The sequence below is a fragment of the Castor canadensis genome, chromosome 16 (assembly GCF_047511655.1).
Source record: "Castor canadensis chromosome 16, mCasCan1.hap1v2, whole genome shotgun sequence".
NCBI classification, from domain to species: Eukaryota; Metazoa; Chordata; class Mammalia; order Rodentia; family Castoridae; genus Castor; species Castor canadensis.
In genome coordinates, this window is record NC_133401.1 from 76,160,855 (window position 1) to 76,181,137 (window position 20,283).

At 48.2% G+C, this 20,283-nt stretch overlaps 1 protein-coding gene and 1 long non-coding RNA gene across 2 annotated transcripts in view; both read left to right on the forward strand.

Moving 5' to 3' along the window:
• The first annotated feature begins 1,552 nt into the window (after positions 1-1,552).
• Positions 1,553-7,632, forward strand: LOC141418001 (uncharacterized). The gene is made up of 3 exons (XR_012442619.1): positions 1,553-1,671; positions 2,645-2,712; positions 7,558-7,632. It is a non-coding gene; the product is annotated as an uncharacterized lncRNA (long non-coding RNA).
• A 420-nt stretch (positions 7,633-8,052) lies between these two features.
• The window catches only part of Adra1b (adrenoceptor alpha 1B), a 52,187-nt gene continuing 39,956 nt past the window's right edge, over positions 8,053-20,283 (forward strand). Inside the window, exon 1 of the mRNA XM_020175565.2 lies at positions 8,053-9,315. Within this exon, the coding sequence (XP_020031154.1) occupies positions 8,367-9,315 (949 nt within the window). The 5' untranslated portion in view covers positions 8,053-8,366. The remainder of the gene's footprint in view (positions 9,316-20,283) is intronic.

Genomic DNA, 20,283 nt, shown 5'->3' on the forward strand with positions numbered 1-20,283 from the left:
AAGAAACCTGTCTTTCTCACTTTTTTTCCCCTTACCACACCCATGGTGTCAAAAGTGGTGCCACTCACCATTCCCAAGCATCCCCACACTCATTCCAGGCTCCATACTGTCACCTCTGCCAGAGGATGGAGATGAGAAGGCAGAAACCAGCCTATGACATCACTTTCCTGCCTTACTCCCCTGGGGCCTGGTCTCTTCCCTCCAAAGCTGGGCTTTAACACTTCATCCAGATACAATTTTAGATGCCCCCAAAGGAAAAAATTCCCACCACTTCCTTTAGACCTTTTTGAACTTGGTGGATACCACAAGTGAAAATCCTCCAAAGGGCTTATATGGTTTGCTTCAGAGAGGCAGGATGAGCCTGTATCATGTATTTATTTTTCCCTTATGTAACTCACAACCCTATTCAATGCCAGACACAGGTCGCTATGCATCCTCAGTTACACATTCTGGCTATTCATCTTAAACTGCAAACTCTGGGAGGACAAGGGAGGCCGGCATCAATTCACTTGATTCAGTTCAAGTTCTACTCCATGATAAATGGTGAAACACTGTATTACTTCTCTTGCCCCAAAGTGAAAGAGGTTACACCAAGATAGAGAGAGAATTAGCAGGAGAGAGGCTTAGCAGACAAAAACAAAAAGTAACAGGCTAGAGATCAATTGATAAGGGGTCCTGCCAAGAACTTGGCCCTGAGGAAGCCCCAGAAGGAACTCAGGAAAAGATAGGGTAAAGCGACAGATAACACAACCTTCAGCAGGTCTAAGCCCCAAAATATTTCAGGGATAGCCCTTTCTCTTGACAAATGTGGAGTGGAAAAGCTAAGGTAGCTAGAACCCCAGGTCCACCAAAAAAGATACAGATAGATAGATAGACAGACAGATTTATAAGCAAGGTTCCAGCCTAAGAATTACAAACTATAATTAATTTAATTCTCACAACCAATTAGTATGTTCAATAGTTCAAGAAACAGAAAGCATTTTCCCGGGGTAGAAATGAAAAATAAAGGCTGAAAGAGTATATATAACTTGCCCAAGGTCACCCATCCGGGCAACGAAGGCTGGGACTCAAACTCAGAGCCTGTGCCATGATGCAGAAACATGACAGCAGTGAACAAGTCATGAGCATGGAGTCCAATCTCCTGACTATTGACACTGGCTCTGCCTCAGGCAAACCCTTTCCCCATCATGGGCCTCTGTGTCCCCACATGTAAACTAAGACAGTGAGACTAGATGAAAGGCAAGCAAAGCACACGTTTTCTACAAAGGGCCAGAGAGTCAATATTTCAGGCTTTGCATGACAGACGGATTTCGCCAGGTGCTGGTGGCTCACACCTGTAATCCTAGCTACTCAGAGATCAGGAGGATTGCTGTTGGAAGCCAGCCCCAGGCAAATAGTTGGAGATACCCTATCATCAAAAAAGGACTGGAAGAGTGGCAGCTCCATGAAAGCTGCCACAAACAATTCTCAAACAAATGGGTGTGGTTCTGTTCCAATAAAACTTTATTTGCAAAATCAAATGGGTATGGCTGTGTTCCAATAGAAATTTATTTACAAAAACAGGTGCAAGGCTGGGTTTGATCCAAAAGCTATAGTGTTTTTGTTTGGTTGATTGGTTTTGTTTTATTTTTGCAGCACTAAGAATTGAACCCAGAGCCTCAAGCATGCTAGGTAAGTGCTCTACCTCTTGAATCATGCCCCAGGACTAAATGCTATAATTGTCACAGGTCCTGGCCTAGACATTCTCTAGGGCTTTCTGGTTCTGACATGTCAGAAGTTCATGATCCTGACTTGCAGCAAGGGAATCTGGAAGGGCCTGGGCATTGAAAAGCCAGCTCAGGAGCCTAATGTGATAACCCTTGATGACTATCACACATGGGGCTAGAGAGTAAGGCCTGGCAGAGCCCTCTGGCACAGTAGCTAGTGAGACATCACACAGAATGGATATGTTCTCCAGGTCCAGTGACAGCAGTACTTTAGGGTTCCACACACCGCCACCTATGCCAACCACAGCCCCAGTTCAGGACTCCCAGGCTGTCACCAAATACCAAACATGGGATGTGAATCAGCCCCTAAGTGGCTTAGCCACTCATCTTCACCAGCTGTTGCAAAGGGCACGGAGCTTTCTCCACTTTGCCAGGGAACTCTGGGTGACCAGAAGTGCTGGGTCGGGGAAATCCACGCTCACCAAAGAGTGACAGGTTGTAATACCACAGACAAAAACCATTTTGCCCAAAGGGAGCTGAAATGTCCTTATTTTGAGGCACCTCTGTTATAGAATGCCTCTGCTACAATCAGTGTCCCCTGCCCAAAAGAAAGGACACTTCCTGTCTCTTACCTGGAGGCACATGGGGACAAAAATTCTTAGTCCTCACAGACCCCAGTGTGCCTCCTGGAACAGCTGCCTCACACCTCCAAAATTCCTTTTTCTTTTCTCAGCTTCATTTATTTGCTGCTTTGTATTCCAGCTGTGCTGTCTGTAGCCCGATGGCCTCAGGCAAGTCATTTAAGCACTCAGAAACTCAGTTTCCTCATCCATAAAATGTCTACACCAGCAAAACATTTAATGTACATAGGGCACTTTGGCCCAATGCCTAACCCCTAATAACTGACGGATAGCTAATTTACTATTGCTCTGTCCTAGGCACATCATCCATTTCATCCTCATCACAGCCCTATGCAGCAGGGACTCTTATGGGCTTCCTCTCATAGGTAAGGAAATTGGGTGCTCAGAGTGGTTACGTGACTTGCCCAAGGACACACAGATCATAACTTAGTGGAAGAGGGACATAAACCCAGATCTCTTGGATGCCAGACTTCCAGCTCTTAATCGCTTCACTCTCTATGGAAGGTCACATTAGCAGCTATTAAAGAAGAGGGGCAGGATTAGAATCCAAGTCGGGTTCTCCTTCACAGATCCAGTACTGCCTGGAAGGCAGAGAAGACTGGCCTAAGAAGCGCTTCTGCAGAGCCTTTCCTCCCTGAGCCCTGCTCACTCAGGACTCCAGTCACATTCTGTTCTCTCCTGTAATTTCCTTCGGGCTAATGTGGAACCTTCTGCTGCAATATTTTTTTTCTAATCTCAGCCTGGAACAGAGAGAAAGATGCAAGCTTTAGAGCCAGACAACAACACTTTGAATATTGATGCTGGCTACTCACTTATGTCATTGGCCATGTCACAGAATCTCTTTGAACCTCAGTTTCCTCATTTGTGAAATGGGGATAATTTCTGCCTTGCACTGTTGTGAACACTTGAGTGAATGCACATGGAGTGCCTGACTCACAGTAGGTACTCTGGGAAAGGTGTTTGATTATTATCATCTAGTAAGTAGTTAGGTGCTAAATTAGCATTTAGTGGTTAATTCCTCTTTGATTCACCCATAACCCCTAGCAAGGTGCACTGCACAAAGTAGATGCTTCTGTATACGCCTGGTTGGAGTGAAAACTAGGAAGAACTGGGCAAAACTGCCTCTCCTCTCATAGATGCCCTGAATACACCAGCATCAGTTTTCCTGCCAGTCAAATTCCATGATGGGTTCTCCTAGAGAAATAGGAGTTTGTAACATCAGTGGTTTCTAATGTAGTAAGATGGATAATAAAAAGATTCTTCTTCCCCAAGCCTGGAGTGAGTCAGAGCTCTGTGCTTGGCTTTGCCCCAGGGAGTACTGACAAAATGAAATATCGTCTGTATCCTCATGACACCTAAACAAATGGTCAATTCCATGGGTCAAAAAACCAGCCAAGAGGGTTAAGAGGTATCACCAGCCAGGGGTGACCGGGGGCAGGAGGGAAATGATTGCTTATGGGGCCCTGCTGCATGGCTGCTATTAAGGCTAATACCTGTTTGCCTTATGGTGGGATGTTTGTTTTGCCTCCGCCAAAGACTTCACCAGTAAATGACAGCATGTCTGAAATCTACGAGGATTTTGAGCTTCTGTGTCTGGCTCAATAACCTCTCCTACATCATGACACCTGAGTCAAGACTCAAGTTCTCACCTAAGTAACAAACTATTTTCTTTCATAATAAAGAGAAACCAACTCCAACTCTCAGATTTGCTTTTTTTTTTTTTTCCTCCTGGCCTTTTGCCATCATAGAATGTGTCTTATAGGCTGAGTGTCACATGGTAGCTGGTTACTGTGACTGTGCACACACTGTAGATTTGATGGTGTGTTTGGGGCTGTTCACTAACGGCTGGAATTAATACCCAAGGAAGTGAGAAATGGCCACACATTGAAATTGGACTTGGAACTTTTCTCTCTGTCCTGTCCCATCCCTGCCTTTGTGCAGACCACCCGCTTTGCACCCCTTCACCAGCCTCTCCTCCTCCTCCTCGCACTTCCTCTTGGGAGTAAAGCAGTTCATGAGAAACTTCATCATCCTTGTCCTGAGGGTACATGGGAACAGTGGGCATGGAGTGGACAACATCCCGTCCCTACACCCACTGGGGAAGATGAGTGGGAGGAAGGGCCCGGGCTGCCTTCAGGGAATTCAGGGGACATTGACCACCTCAATCTAGGGCATCTCCAGAGATGATCTGAGCCAGCTCTGGCTCCAGACAGATTAGGACATGAGCCACCAAGATGAAGGTCAGCCTCTCCTTCTCATCACCATCCCTGGCAGAAGGCTACCCCTGGTGTCCCATCTCACATCACACCATGTAAGCCATAAGTGTCTGTCTTGGGTGACTTTCTCTGCATCAGGGAAATGGTTTGTGCCATCAACATCCTTGACTAGCTGTGGCAGCTGGCCAGCTCTCTTTGCCCCTGCACCATCTCCACAACTGGAAGATGGATAGGCAAGGGTTCTGAGAGCACTTGAAGATCTGTGTCACTACAAACTATGAATCTCTTATCTTAAAATCCCAAACACAACTAGGCCAGGTGCTGGTGGCTCACACCTGTAATCCCAGCTACTTGGGAGGCCAGCACCAAATCAAGGTAAATGGACTGGAGGTATGGCTCAAGTGGTAGAACACTTGCTTTGCAAATGTGAAGACCTGAGTTCAAACCCAAGTCTCACCAAAATAATAATAATAATAATAATAATAATACAGTTTAGGACAGATTAATTGAAACAGAAAAAAATAAACAAACTGCTTATCTCCACCACGGATTTTGTGTGTGTGTGTATGTGTGTGGTACTAGAGTTTGAATTCAGGGCCTACACCTTGAGCCACTCCTCCAGCCCTTTTTTGAGATGGGGTCTTGCAAACTATTTGCCTTGCTGGCTTTGAACCGCAATGCTCCTGATCTCTGCCTCCTGAGTAGCTGGGATTACAGGTTTGAGCCACTGGCACCTGGCTCACCACAGATTTTTTTTTTTTAACCTCAGAGAAACTCCTTGAAATTGAGTATTTGGGGCAATTAATGACTCTATGCATTTTAGTGGAGGGAGATTAAACCTGTAGATGTGTGATGACCTCCTGCCCTCTTCTCCAAAAAAGAAGACATGAAGAGCCTACCTTTAGGTTGTCGGGCTTGGATGCAAATCACTCTGAGAGACCTGTTTTCCTCTCCCTTAATGTCAAGTCATGATTAGCAATTGAGGCATGGGAAACCTGAGAGTCAGGCCTGTGTTCTGAAGGACAAGGAGGTGTCACTGTTCTTTTCAGTCCCCAGTGTTCACTGTCCATTGCTCTGCCACATGTCACTAGCCACATGACTAACTATCGGAACCACTGTTATTCTGTCTGTCTAGGGAAAACAGTTATGCCTCTTTCGAAGAACTGTCATGAAGTAAAGGAAAATGAGTCAATGCTTGGTTGTCAGCAGGCACTCAACCAATCTGAGTTCCTTTCTAGTACCAGTAGCTCAGTCTCCAAATCTGCCACTTTGAAAACAACTCCATCACTAACATTGCTCTATCCCTTACATTGCCCCTGGGAGAAAAGTGTGACACAGCTCAGCTTTGGAGTAGAGGCCACCAAGGGGTTCGACTCATAGTTCTTTCTTTATTTTGTTTTTTGTTTGGGGAAATGGGGTGGGTAGGACTGGGCTTCCACCACTTGAGCCACACCTCCAGTCCATTTTTGCTGTAGTTATTTTGGAGATGGGGGTCTCTCGAACTATTTGTATGGGCTGGCCTCAAACCATGATCCTCCCAATCTCAGCTAGGATTATAGACATCGATTATAGGCATGAACCACTGGCCCTGTGTAGCTAGGATTACAACCGTGAGCTGCTGGCCCTGTGTGGTCTTGGGCAAAAGGTTCAACTTGGAGACCCATCCACAAAATAGAAATGAGGCTGAGAACCGTTCTTCACTCATAGGATCATGAGAAAGTGTGAGAAGAACTTAGCCCGCTGTTTAGGATGTAACTAAGTGCTGGATGAATGCTAAGTAATATCAGGAGATGGAGACAAGAGGACAGTGAGCTCAAAGCCAGATGGGCTACCTAATGACTATCTCAAAACAAACAAAAAATGAACTAAAGTGAGGGTTCTCCTTGACTTTTCTGGGGGGGGGTTGTGATTTCTCCCAAGTACCTAGCATTCACCCACTCTGAGAGTACATCCTTGTTGCTACATGTCCAACATGCAAATGAGGCAAAAAGGAAAAGCCCAATGGATGACCCAGACCCCTCAAGCTCTTCCCCAGATGCTTGACAGTTTGTCCCCCTCACCTCCACTCCCAGATGTCCAACTAGCAACTCCCCTCCTTCTCTTCCCCTTCTGACTCAAAGATTGCTTCAGTGCCATCCCAAGCATCCACTTAAAATTCCAAATCCCCCACACCCCACTGCCTTTCCCTCTCCTTGCTTGATTTTCTCCCTAACACCTGCCACCAGATGATGTACCTCACATCTGCTTATTTGGTGTTCTCTGACCCCCCCACTAGAACATAAGCTTCTGCAGGGCAGGAGTCAGTGCAATTCCTATAGCGCAGTGCCTGGAACAGAATGAGGGGCAGGGAGTGGGTAGCAGTAACAATTCAGAGAAAGAACGATTGAGTGCAGGAATGCATGAATGGATGGATGGATGGGTGGATGAATGGTGTGTGAATGGATGGATGGGTGAGTGAGTGAGTGGACAGGTGTGTAGATGGATGGGTGAGTGGATGGATGGGTGAGTGGATGGATGGATGAGTGAGTAGATGAAGGGTGTGTAGATGGATGGATGAGTGGATGGATGGGTGAATGAGTAGATGGAGGTGTGTAGATGGATGGATGGATGGATGGGTGAGTGAGTGAGTGGACAGGTGTGTAGATGGATGGGTGAGTGGATGGATGGGTGAGTGAGTGGATGGAGGTGTGTAGATGGATGGATGGATGGATGGATGGGTGAGTGAGTGAGTGGACAGGTGTGTGGATGGATGGATGGATGAGTGAGTGGATGGACAGGTGTGTAGATGGATGGGTGTGTGGATGGATGGATGGGTGAGTGAGTGAATGCACAGGTGTGTGGATGGATGGATGGATGGATGAGTGAATGAACAAAGGCTCCAGGTTTTTATCCAGACCAAAGAGACTGCGACTGGGACGTAAAGTGTAAGGACTGGTCTCAGGTATGGCTCAAGCCCCTGCCACCTACCTAACGTTGAAATTCTTTGTCTTTTAGGGACCAGGAGAGTTGCAGATCCCGTTAATCTGGGGCCTGACTCCAGGCACCTCCCTTTTAGAGGTAAGCACCCCCTCCCCACTTTTGAAAGCCAAGAGTGCCTAGCTGGGGGAAATCATCCCAGCGGGCCACCTCCACCTGGGAGTGGATGGATGAACGAAGGGGGATCCCCACGCCCCCATCCCATCCCCGCAGGCCGGCGCAGGGCCTGGCGCTGGGAGCGGCGGGGGGCGCGGCCGGCCTCGGGGCTGAGCCGGTGGCGGCGGCGTCGGGGCTGCGCGCGCCTTGGCTGGACCCGCATTGCCCCCTAGTGCCGCGCGGAGTCAGGGCGCCGGGCTCCCCCGCCTGATGTCACCGCCGTGCAGTCAGCCCAGAGGCGGCTCATTGAAAGCAGACCCTCCTCGGCGCTCGCTCGCTGCGCGGAGGAGGCGCCGCGGGCCGCAGAGCCGCCGCGGGCCGGGCACAGCCGGTGTCCCCCGGCCCGCCGCCCCCTCGTCCCCGCGCTCCCCCGCGAGCCCGGCCCGGCCCGGCGCGCCTGACGTGGACCATTAAACTTGGAGCTGCCGCCTCGTCCCCTCTCTCCTCCTCCTCCCTCTGACAGGCGAGCGAGCGGCTTGGTCGGTGCAGGCAGGAGACGTGCGGAGGGCCAGGCTAGGTAGCCCGGGGGAGATGACTTGTCACCAGGAGGACGCCTCCGGGAAGAAGACCACCACGGGGGCAGCAAAGTTTTGGGGCAGCTGAGCAGCCATCGCCGCCAGCCCTTCCGAGCCCGATCAAACCTCCCCTGGCTATGGAGGGTGGACTCTAAAATGAATCCCGACCTGGACACCGGCCACAACACATCAGCACCTGCCCACTGGGGAGAGTTGAAAAATGCCAACTTCACTGGCCCCAACCAGACCTCGAGCAACTCCACACTGCCCCAGCTGGACATCACCAGGGCCGTCTCTGTGGGCCTGGTGCTGGGCGCCTTCATCCTCTTCGCCATCATGGGTAACATCCTAGTCATCCTGTCTGTGGCTTGCAACCGGCACCTGCGGACGCCCACCAACTACTTCATTGTCAACTTAGCCATCGCCGACCTGCTGCTGAGTTTCACTGTGCTGCCCTTCTCCGCCGCCCTGGAGGTGCTGGGCTACTGGGTCCTGGGGAGAATCTTCTGTGACATCTGGGCGGCTGTGGACGTCCTGTGCTGCACTGCCTCCATCCTCAGCCTGTGTGCCATCTCCATCGATCGCTACATTGGGGTGCGCTATTCTCTGCAGTACCCCACGCTGGTCACCCGCAGGAGGGCCATCTTGGCGCTCCTGGGTGTCTGGGTCTTGTCCACTGTCATCTCCATCGGGCCTCTCCTGGGCTGGAAGGAGCCAGCGCCCAATGATGACAAGGAATGTGGGGTGACTGAAGAACCCTTCTACGCCCTCTTCTCCTCCCTGGGCTCTTTCTACATCCCTCTGGCAGTCATTCTGGTCATGTACTGCCGTGTCTACGTCGTGGCCAAGAGGACCACCAAGAACCTGGAGGCAGGAGTCATGAAGGAGATGTCCAACTCCAAGGAGCTGACGCTGAGGATTCACTCGAAGAACTTTCACGAGGACACCCTGAACAGTACCAAGGCCAAGGGCCACAACCCCAGGAGTTCCATAGCTATCAAACTTTTTAAGTTCTCCAGGGAAAAGAAAGCCGCTAAGACACTAGGCATTGTGATGGGTATGTTCCTTTTGTGCTGGCTTCCCTTCTTCATCGCTCTCCCTCTGGGTAAGTTGGGGACTGGCAGAGGGGAAATTGACCTTTCTGAATCTTGGTTTCCTGATGAGCTGACCCTGAAGTTTTGTTTTGTTTTGTTTTGTTTTTCTATTTGGGTTGTGTTTTTATACTGTCTCTGTGTATTTGGAAATTGGATAATCTGGTTTGTTCTGCAAGGGCTTTGCAGACTGGCAAGCTGGCGAAGAACCAACTTAGGTGTTTGGTGGAGCACGCTGAGGTACTAGGCACTTGAAATAGAACCACGGGAGGAAAAATGTAGGATGTGGAATGACTCACTCGCCAGCCTCAGTTTAATTATTAAAAGGACACTGGGCTTGAACATCACACCAGCCTTATTTCGGTAGTAATGATCTGTAGGCTTAGGCAGCCACTAATGCAGCATACCAAACAGTTTGTAGTTACTGCAGACACGGCTTTGGGGATGCAGGGAGCAGCTCGTACACAGAAAGGCGGAGTTCATTCAGCATTTCCAGGGCTCTTGCAGAGGCTGCAGTCTGTCCCCCCTCCTTCCCAGCTGGTTATCACCTCAATGCACTGCCTTCATTATCAGTTAATCAGAGCATTATACAGCCACACAACCCCCAAAGGGCCTTTAACTTACCTAAAGCTAGAGACTTGAAAGCGAAAATGACTAAAGGACCACACATTCTCAGTTTTCACCCCCCAACTACTTCTAACTCTGGTGACATATGCAATGACCCCTCCCCTTCAGCTGCAAGACACCAAATCTCCCCATTTATAAAAAGGTGTCTGATTTTGTGTGGTGATCTTACTAACTGAATTGTTCAAAAGGCTACTTAGTTTCTTCTAAGAAAGAGACCAAAGTCTGGTTCAGAGGTAAATCTGGAGGAGGGTGCTGTGACATGCTGGCCACATGGCTTGGGGAATCCTTGTCCCTTCTCTAAGGCACTGATCTGCTCTGATTTAGTCTCCTATCCCTGGGGAACACTAGAGAAAATGAGCACAGAGAAGTGACCATGACACAATCATGTGCCATGGTATCAGAGGAGGTGGCAGCTGCTAGATACCATGGGCCACACACACCTGCAGTCCCACCAGGGTGGGGTGGGGGGAGTGGGTAGCCAAACCCCTCAAGCAATGAAAATTCTGAAGTCATGCTGCTTTCAAGAGAAAAAGGTGAATGGAAAGCAAGGAAACTAGTATCAAGCTTTTCCTTTTAAAAAAAAATAAAAAGGAAAAAGGGGGAAAAAAGGAACTGTTTAACTTACTCTCGGCGTGATCTGTTCTGAGGCAGCCTTTCAGAAATATTTTTCAACAGCGTCAAGTGGAAAGGGCTCACAGTTCTACCCAGAAATGGTCACATCCCACTGCAGAGGTGCCTGGTCCCCTTTCCCCAAGGACTCCAGGTCCTTTTGCAGGAGTGTTTAGTTAACGGTGGATGACGGTCTGCACCACATTGGGTCTTTGTGACCATCATGGCTGTATGGAGAAGTGATTTGGTGTCTTATTAGCCACACAATCTTGGATACATGGTTGGTGTGTGAGCCTCAATTTCTTCACCTGCAAAATGGGGCCAATTAGTATTTTCTCCGAGTGTGCACTAACGCATGGAAGAGGCTTAGTGCAGAGCCTGGTACATGGCAAATGCTTCATGGACGTTAGCCATTAGTATACAAACCAACCTCCATCATCCCCCAGGGTATGATAGTGGATTTTCTTCTTCTCTACTCACTTGCCAGTCCTATATCACCTGTCACTCAAGGCTCAAAAGAAAACTGGGCTTTTTCCTTTTTTTCTTCTGCCCCCGCCCTCTGGTCTATAGAGACTTTGACCAGAGCATGCTCAAGAAGGATCAGGAGGCAGAAATGATCAGAGGTGCAGATGTTGGCTCTAGGGTGCTAGGAAACAGCTCTAAACAGGTAGGAGGCTCCCAGAATTTTCAAAGGAGAAAGAGTAGCTCAGGCCGTCAGGAGCAATATAGTTCTCTTTAGAGTTTTAGCTCTGTGACCCTAAACTTGTTGCTTTACCTCTCTGGGCTTCAGATCTCATGTCCAGAGAACAAGAGGGTTGAACTAGACGCAGGGATGTCAAGTTTTAGTAAATATAAGAAAACGCTTGTGAAACGTGGTAAAAATATAGCCACCTGAGCCCCAGCCACAGAGAATCTGATTCAGTAAATCAGATGGATTCCAGGAACCAGACTATTTAAGGAACCCCCAGGTGGTCCTGAAGAGCTGGCCCACCATCCAGAATTTGAGCATCAGTGGTCATAACATCCCCGAGTCCCCTGAGAACTCAGCAGCCTGGATGCCAGGGCTTTAAATGCTGCAAAGCCTAGACTTCCCCACACACACTGGAGTGTGGGATCAAGTGACTTCTCTCTGGTCCCATGCTTCAAGTCACTGAGCCCATTGTAATGTCTCCCACTGCTGGTCCCTTTCTGCCTATGCCTTTCTGAGACCTGGCTTGGTTTCCATGTAATAAGAAGTGAGAAGTTCTTTCCCTCTGATGTTCTCAGAGCTTGTTTCTCCTCTTGTGGCAATGAAAACGGTCTGACTCTCCGTGTCATGGTCTCCCAGACCAACTCTGCTCTTCCTGACCTGGCTCCATCCATATTCTTCTCCTTAGAAACCAAACAGGTGAGGTGAGCACTTGTTTTGGGCACAAGCTTTGGGCTTGGATGGACTCCAAAAGGTAGACAACAGGACTGGTGGAGTGGCTCAAGTAGTAGAGTGCCTGCCTTGCAAGTGCGAAGCTCTGAGTTCAAACCCCAGTACTGCCAAATAAAAATACACACAAAAGGTAGATGAGAGACCAAACTGAAAAGGTACATGATGAATGTTTTCTTAATAATTTAGGAAGAGCATCTCATCAAAATGGAGACATGGGTTTCTACTTTCTCTGAGTTACAATGACACCCGAGTTAAAGTAGCATGAACAATAGTCTCTTTGGAATCTTGAGGAAGGTTCCAAGCTCTAAATTTTCCATGAAGGGCTTTTCACCAGAAGGGCAAAAGCAGATCTGAGGGAAGATGGTGCTTGGCAAACAGAAGTGCAGGTAGGGGGACTTATGGTTGGTGCTAGACTTTGAGGTGCCTGGACAACATCAGATATCCAGAGCTGTTTGCTTTCTCCATAGGAGAGAAAGGTTGAGATTCTTTCTGGAAAGGTGGGAAAATATCCATGCCCCCTATAGGATCCTTCTCAAGGGTGCCATTTGTTTTCCTTCCTCCTTTATTTTTATTTTGGGGAGCAGGGCTGGGCTGCCTGCAGAGCCGAGGAGCCTCAAGGCTCCTGCTGGGCCCTCCCCACTGTGACACCATTCTTACCTCCTCCCTTACCCTTTCTCTCTGGCCTCAGACCAACTGACTCAGGAGCAGGATGGACTCCACCAAACAAGGACCTCTTTATTTGGCCCCTGGAATCAGGCCAGGGAAGGACAGGAAATAACAGGAATAGAAGATAGTAGTATTGCTACTCTATGAGCCTTGTGGGAAATATAAGAGAGTCTTCACTGTCCATCATTACAATCAAGACCAACTCCACCCACCCAGGAAAGGCCTGGTCAGGGTCTCAAGAAGTGGCCTGGCTATTCAGGCATGGGCATCCCAGTGTCAGGGGCAGGGGGGGTGGTGAAGAAAGGGGGAACAGGAAGTGCTGGGCAGCCAACTAGTGTCTGGGCTTAGTGAGTTGTTTAGAAAACACTGGAACCTTGCCTTGCTCCAAATCTTCCTTCCGTCTTAAAATGCTGAAAGGCACCAGGAAGCCATTATTGAACTAACTGCATTCCCCTCCAAATAAATGAAGGTCAATTTCAAAGAAACATTCATGCTGTCTATAGTTCTGAACCAAAGAGGAATCTCTCTGGCCCTCTCCCTCAAGTGAGGAATTTACACACACTCCACAAGCACAAGGGAAAGAGAGGGTCTCAGAGATGACCCCCACAAACACCCATGCCAATCCTCCAGCTCTGAAGTTTCAGGTATTTGAGGTATCCCCAAGGGAAGCAATTGGTTTGAGTACTTGGTGAGGAGAAAATATTTTTTGTACACAGGGAATCCTTTCTGACAGAGAGAAATCTTCTTGAGGTAAAATTTGACCATTTATTAAATACTTTACAAAGATTTCCTAAGGCACCTACTACGTGTCAGGCTGTGGACTAGGTACTGGGTTGCAAACACGGCCTCTGCTAGACATTCTGCTTGGCCCCCTATAGATATGACCTCCTTAATCCTCACAGAGCTTGCCTGTGAGGGAGCAAGTAACTGCTCCCTCTTTACAGATGAATAAACTGAAGCTTAGGCAAGACTAGATTCTTGCCTAAGGTCACCCAGCAAGGAAGTGAGAGGGCCAAGAGTTGAGTCCAGGTCTGCCAGAACAAGCCATACTTGTTCCACTGGACCAAGAGATGTCTTGGCCTTTTCTGCTCTCTGATAGCAACTTGCTCTTACTTCACATGTACTCCAAGAAACCCAGAGACACCCTGCCAAAAACTAGTTGTGATGCTTCAATTGCAAAATGCTACCCAGTCCCCATGAAATGTCAGTTTGGGCCGTACACGTTGAAGCTCAAGGCTAGACTCTCCACTCCTCCTTACTCATTCAACCCCTTAGAGAAAAGCAGAGGGAACTTGCCCTCTTCCAGGGATGTGTGTCCACAAGTTTAATCACACATTCTTTCACTGAGTAAATATGGATTTATTGAGTGGCTACTCTGTGCATTTTACCAGAGAAACAATAGTGAACAAAACAGCTAAATTCCATACAATTTACTTCTACTAAGGAACAGATCTTTTGAAAAACACCAAAATAAACATGAACTGCAAATTGTGGTAGGTGACTTGAAGAAAAGGGGCTATTAAAATTGCACAACTATAATTGGTATATCACGAGGACCCTGAGCAGTTTGGAGGCACTCATTTGGTGAGTGGGGCTGGTAGAAAAGGGGTCCATGCAGAAGGAAGGTGGCACCTAGAAGTCCTGCAGCAGGAGATGGTGAGGACCTAACAGAGAAAGGCAGTGCAGGTGGAGGCTGCTAGCATGGGCAGAAACCAGGCCATGCAGGGACACTTTCAGGCCACATGAAGGACTTTAGGTTTTACCTGAAGTGCATCGGCCACCATGAGGAGATTTGAAGGAGACTAAAGATTTCTCTCTTTAAAAGATGACTCAGACCATGGTGTGGAGCACATGCTCTAAGAAAGACAAGCAGGAGGCCTCACGAGCTCAGTGAGAAGTGATGGTGACTTAGATCAGGCAGGTGACAATGAGCTGGTGAGAAATGAAAGGATTCCAGGATTTGGGGATGGGTTGCTGTTGGCATGGGAAGGCCAGTGAAGAAATGTGTCCAGAATACCCCTGAGGTTTGGGGATGGAGCCATCTAGGTAGCATTTGCTGAGATGGAGAGGGAGGGGCCTGAACAAGCCCAGGACGGTTCCTTCCAGGGCCTTCCTCATAGACACCATGGCTGAGAAGGAGACACCTGACCCTCTTCTGTTGAGCAGACAGAATGTCTCACCTTACAGCCAGAAGCCAGCAGCCAGAAACCTTGAGCAACAGCAAACCTAGATGCTCCTGAAAGACACCTGGCAGGGGACTGTTTATAAAAGTGGAGATCCTTTGACCCCAACCATAGACCTGTTGTACCTTGTGGAGCCAAGAATCACAATTTTAACAGCTTTTCCCTGGGGGTTCTTGTGCAGTCAATGTGGCCCCAGTTCCTCCCCCCTCACCTCCCAGGTGCCTAGGCACCCCTGGAATAGACATCCACCCATGGACAGCCAAGAAAACTCTCTTAAGCTTCTGCAAGTGCAGCCGGAAGCATCCCCTATGCATCCAGTCCCTTGATCCAGTCCGTACAGAGGAGGCAGGAAGGCAGGCAAGAGGGAAGGTTGTTTCTATGAACTCCAGCCTCTCTGGAGAAGGGGAAGACAGTGAGCAAGGTGGAGCCTTCCTCTCCATACTGAATGTCTGACAGCATTGCGCTCCCCTGCAGGGCAAGCGATATCACCCCTGTCTGAACAGGTGAGGAAACCAGAGTTCAGAGAGGCTCAGTAAGTTCTCTCAGGCTCCACATTTGGCAGTCAATATCTTCCTTTATATTACCCCACTTGTGACTACACTGCATCCCGCAAATTTGCCAGAGGTCTGGTACCCAAGGTTTTTACTAGCTCATGGCAAGAGGAGGGGAAAAAAATGAGGAAAACATTGTGTTCCTTTAAAAAGTAAATGTATTCGATATAAAAGACTGACCTTTGATTCTGAACACTATATCCTTTCTATTTTAAGACGCTGAAATAGCATTTTGATGGAATGACTGTAATAAGTAGTGATAGTTGTGTGCGTGTGGATTTTAATGTCCTACTTAGCGACATAGAAAACTGACAACCCTACATCAGTTCCCTCCAAAACCTGTTTTTGAAATTTTTGCATAAAGTCTTGGGATCACGGAAGACACAATCAGGAACTATGAGGAACAGAAGGAAGGAAAGGAACAAAGGGAGAAAGGGAGGGAGAAAAGAAAGGAGGGCAGGAAGGAGAAATGCCCTCAGCCTCTCAATGAGACTCAGCGGGTGGGAAGGAGGAGCCAGGAGGGGAAGGACGACCTATGACAAATTATGCCCACCTAATGGGGACCAGTGGTAGAGACATCTAATCCTGCTGGGGGGTGCAGGGAACAGCCACAGAAGCGGCAGCAGGCATGTGTGCAGCTGCAGTGCCATCAGTGACAGGTCTATGGAAATCTGTAATGCAGGGGAAGACTACCTGAGTGTGTGCTGCTCATAAAAGCAATGGATGGCTGCCCACCAGGCCGCACCTGGAAATTGCTTTCTCCCATGTCCACAGGACGTATGTTCAGTGACTGCACTCCCTGGCTACATCTCATAATAATACACTAATGGCTACCATTTATTAGGACTTGCCTCAGGCCACCTCACTGTGTCACGCTGTGCTAGGAGCCAGCCTCATCAGCCTCTCCTGTGCTCAGGATAGAGTCTCTGTTACTGTCCCCATTGTACAGGTAAGGCAGTAAAAACTCAAGGAGATAGCATGTTTTGCCTCAGGTCAACCAGTTGGTCAATGACTCCGACCCAGGCAATGTGATGGGCTCAGATATGGTGGGGTGCAGCTCTGAACCCCACATTAAGGACCAGAGTCTCTTCTGAGAAAGAGGAAAGGAAGGGCAGGTGGTTATCAAACATCCAACAACCAAGAAGCAGCAGGCCCTGGTGAGACCATAGAGAATATAAAAATAATTGGGTCTTTCCCTTAGCAAGATCAATCAAAATTTCTCTTTTATTGTTTATACATTTAAAAGAATTTTTCAGCTTCACAACTTATTATTGGTAATGTCACATTCATTTTATCTGATTTCCAGCAAATATGGAAAAACACAAAATTAAAAAGATTTTTTCTCCTAGTGTAGGTTCTGGCTGCATACATTGCAGACTAGATTCACCTCCACCCCATCCCCACCATAGGACATTCTCCCGTCACAGATCAGCCTCTGGTCCTTCTTCCTGATGTCTAGACCAAATGAGTCAGCATTTGCGTGAGAGGATCTCTAGAAACTTTTCTTTGAAGTAATTCACTGCTGATGACCTAGCTATACAGAAAGCTGCAAACTTTATCTATATACACCACAGAAGCCTAATGAAATGTAGCTCAACTCAACTCTAGAGCAGCTTCTCCAAAATGCTCATGCGCTCTCCCCTCCACACCTCCCCACCCCACCCCACCCCACCCCCACCATGGTCATGAGAGGTGAGAAAAGCCTGGTATCCACCAGTCATTCCGCAGCAGAGGGAGGCCAGAGTCAATAGACTGTACTTTTGAAAACTGTATAATGCCCTTGGGCTCCCGGAGTCCCTCGCTGGACATTGGAGGATCCATGAACAGAGGAGCCCCAAGGCCAAGTAGGAATCCTTCATCCACAGTAAGCCACCAGGGATGGCTCTCTCTAGCACCTCGTGGCTGAGATCTACCTGTCTTTCTCCCCTGAGAGCTGCAAAGTCGTAAGGAGACTGAATCCTTCATCTCTGCCTAACACGGACTGAATGAATGTGAATCCAGCAGAATTGGGGGTGCTCTAGACACTTATTTGCCACTTCCTGAATATCCCTCCCTCTTCCTTCCCCTGTGCATTTGCCCATCTTCTCCCTCCCTACTCATCCCATACCCTCAGAAGATTCCAATTCTGCCCACCTGTAAACACGTAGTTCTGCTGACCACTTTCTTAGGAAGTCTTCCTAGTTCCCATCCCTTCCCCTGACAGCAGCCCCCCCCTTTATGCCTGGTATATGTTATGTCACATTTGTCCCTGGGGATAAGAACTGACATGCACACAGGTAGCAGAGCTACCAGGCTGCAATCCCTGGAGGAGGACAAGGGCCAGATTCAAATCCTCTTCTTACCCTCTCTGCCAGATTTGTATACATCATAGACTCTCAGAAAAATAGTAATGACAGCTGCAATTCGTACGGTGTGTGCCAGACTTCATCTACCATTTTATCTTCCAACAGCGCCTCAGACAGATCTTAGCATTTTTGCCCATTTTATAAATGAGGAAGTGGGCTTAATGCAGGGTAGGGGGGTAATGTGGCTTAGCCCATTCCTTGGAACTACCACAAACACAGTAAAACTGTCATGGACTTTCCTATTTTAAAAAAATGCCAATCTGAGCACGGTCATGGGGCAGTGAAGAAAAGGCAAAAGACCTTGGACACAAAGTAGGATCTTGAAATTGGATTGGGTCCTCATTCTTAATTAAAGGGCTACCATCTTCCTCCATTTCTGGCCAAGAGTTCCTATCACCAATGGACACCCATTTTCCCTTCACTTGCTGGCCCTTGTCACCTCCCTCTTATCTCCAGAGAGACAAGAGCCGAGGTGGTCCCTGCAGGAATAGGAGAGGAAGAAACCATTCTGCTTTCTTTATAGCAGGGCCAAATTAAGACCTTTAGAGTCACCAGGTGTGGAGAAAGGACTAATGTAGTTCTAAATGGAAACGCACACACATATACAGGAAGCCCTAACAAATATGTAAAAAGGCCAACGACATTCTGATTTTTTTTCATGAAGGCAATTTTGAGTTCTTTAATTACTTTCTTCCTTCCTTTCTTTCTTAGTTTTGATGCTGGGGATTGAACCTAGGAGATCATGCATGCTAAGTACATGCTGTACAGGAACTATCACCCAGTTCCTGATTTTCTTAATATCAAATTATTTCCCCAAAACAGAAGTGGTGCCCCAGCTCTGCTAATGTGGGAAGACACACTGCGTCTGTGTGCTGGTCTATAATGGGGTAACCATACCCCACTCTGTCTCAGAGAGTCCCCATTTGTGCCTGGCATGAATATGACTATTATCTGGGCACAGCTATAATCCCAGCTACTTGGGATTTGGAGATTGGGAGGATGGAGGTTCAAAGCCATCCCTGGCAAAAAAGTTAGTGAAATTCCATCTCAACCAATAAAAGCAGGGCACGATGGCTCATGCCTGTCATCCCAGCTACAAGGGAAGCATAAACAGGAGGATCTTGGTTCGGCCAGCCCAGACATAAACATGAGACCCTATTGAAAAATAACTAAAGCACCAGGAATGTGGACCAAGTGGTAGAGCATGTGTCTAGTAAGTGTGAAGCCCTGAGTTCAAACCCCAGTAACCCTCCCCCCCAAAAAAGCATGACCTCCATGTGAATAACAAAAGTTCTCCCCATTATAAAACCCAGAGTAAGTGTGTTTACATCGGTCACACTCAATAGCATCCCACTTTCATGTCAGACCCTGCACTAGGGACAGGAGGCAAGGAGCAGAGAAAGACCCCTCCTGAAAGAGGAGAGGGCGGGGGATGCAGTTTAGCATCTGTGTGGCCTGTGGAAAGCAGGAGTTATTGTAAATGCTGGTGGAAGTTTTTAAATAAACTCTTCATTTAGTTCACTTGCTCTGGTGGCACGAATAAGTGGCTGAGCTGGGATTTGGATCTATGGCTGGCTGGCCTGAAATACTCAGTGAATAAGTGTCTCAGTGGAAGGAGTGATTCAGTTTCAGCACAAGATGAATGGTCACTCTGAAGGATAGGCGTCCCCGGAATGGAGAGGGGACAGAAGGAAGGTTGGGCTGGAATGCATCTTGGGGAGGAGGAAAGTGAGCTGTGTGTAAGGACGTGTAAGGCTGGAATAAATGTGTGGGCAGGGACGTGTTGATCACCACCACCCCCAGCACAGCAGAGCAGAGTCAGCCAGGATGCAGTAGAACCCGTGCCTCCTGGCAGGCTTACATTCGTGGGACTCTGTCAACACTCTTGGCTATGCCACCAGCAGCACATTGGAGTCCCTCTGAACACTCAGGAGGCCTTCTCTGGTATGAGCACAGGTACCATGCCATCAAAGTGGCACCAGTGAGCACATCAGGCTGAAATGTTCAGAAACAGAATGTTCTAGCACGTATGGGTGGACCACTTTTAACTTTCTGAGGTATCTGCCCACAGACTTGCTTCCCCTCCACTTTCTCTCTTGCGTACTGGAATGAACTTGGGGGCTTGGCTTTGAACACGTGTTGAATTTCTTTAAGATAGGGTTTGCTGCCAGGCTAGCATGCATGGTTTAGAGGCTGAGATTAGCACTCTGGATGGGTCCCAGAAAGAGGTTAAAACGGGACCAAGGGTGGGGACAGGCTCACTGTCATATATAGACATTGAACCCAGGGCTCACACTACTAGCACAGGGCCAGACGGAGATACAGGGTGACACCTGGTCAAGGAGGAGGAGGAGGAGGATCTACCCACTAGAACAACAAGAAAATTACATCTCCAGGCCATTAACTGTCCCCTGGCATCAAGAGAAAATGGTAGTATCTCTTCTCCCGACTTCCAGGAACATCCTGCACAGTGCCATTTGTGACGCCTTGTCCTCAACTCTTTGGAATTTCCCTTAATACAAGTGTTCTTGGGCTGTCTTTGTTCCATTGGCCACTTTGGTAATCTAACAAAACCCCTTCT